Source organism: Fukomys damarensis, unplaced genomic scaffold (assembly GCF_012274545.1).
Source record: "Fukomys damarensis isolate Sample0158 unplaced genomic scaffold, DMR_v1.0_HiC HiC_scaffold_9, whole genome shotgun sequence".
In the NCBI taxonomy this organism is placed as follows: domain Eukaryota; kingdom Metazoa; phylum Chordata; class Mammalia; order Rodentia; family Bathyergidae; genus Fukomys; species Fukomys damarensis.
The window spans coordinates 29,415,796-29,416,767 of NW_022900921.1; the positions used below are offsets into that span (position 1 = coordinate 29,415,796).

Consider the following 972-nt stretch of genomic DNA (forward strand, 5'->3'; position numbering starts at 1 on the left):
ACCGCCCCCGGGCAGCCCTTGATCGGCCAGGCGCAGTGTCTCGGCCAGCGCCCAGATGTAGTTGTAGGCGAAGCGCAGCGTCTCGATCTTGGTGAGCTTGGTGTCGTCGGGGAAGGAGGGCAGCACGCTGCGCAGCGCGTCCAGAGCCGCATTCAGGTTGTGCATGCGGTTGCGCTCGCGATCATTGGCCTTGACGCGCCGGCTCCTGCGCAAAGAGTGCAGCAGTGCCTCCGAGCGCACTCGCGCGCGGCCCCGGCGACGCCGTCGCTCCTGCTCCTCGTCCTGAGCCCCTGGAACGTCAGATGCCGAGGGCATCCCCTGGGCGCCCCTGCGGGCCGGCGCGGAAGGCCCCGAGGTGGAGGCTGGAGGTTGGAGCCTGGCACAGTCCTCCTCGTCGGTGAGGAAGCCGGACAGATCGCTGCTGCTGGCGCAGTCGAGGTCGGAGAGGCAGATCTCCAGGGGCGCTGGCATCGTTGAGGTGTGCAGGATCGACTGGCCGACGAGTAGATGGCAGGAGCCTGGCTGAGGGCAGGGCCGCTGGGGCTGAGGGGGCACTTACGTTCTCAACGCCCGAGCTTACTTTGTGCCCGCTGCTGGCGCGAGGGCCTGGAAAGGCGCAGGAGCGCAGGGGGAACTTGGCTGTGCCTCCTCGCCTTGCCTGCAGGGGCCACGCGCCGGGCTGGTCTCCCGAGTGATGTCGCCGGCGATCAGATCAGATCAGCTCGTGTGAGCACCGAGTGTGGCACACGACTGGCCTCAGGACCCCTTAAGTACCCGGCACAACAATGGGCGCCCCCCTCCCTGGCAACCTCCACCCCTGAGGCAGCCCGGGTGAATGGAGCGCGGCGGCAGGTCAGCCCCGTGCAGCGCCCGGGTATTTGCATAATTTATGCTCGCGGGAGGCCGCCCCCGCCCCTCCCCCTCCCGGAGCGTGCCCGTAATTACCGCCGGCCAATCGGCGGCGTTGCCTGG

General features: G+C 68.7%; 1 protein-coding gene across 1 annotated transcript in view; it reads right to left on the minus strand.

The window, feature by feature from the left end:
- Neurog1 (neurogenin 1) overlaps nucleotides 1-796 on the minus strand; it is a 1,626-nt gene extending 830 nt beyond the window's left edge. The window contains exon 1 of the mRNA XM_033761499.1: nucleotides 1-796. This exon is cut by the window's left edge and continues 46 nt beyond it. Coding sequence (XP_033617390.1) covers nucleotides 1-471 — 471 coding nt within the window. The 5' untranslated portion in view covers nucleotides 472-796.
- Between the last annotated feature and the right edge of the window lie 176 nt (nucleotides 797-972).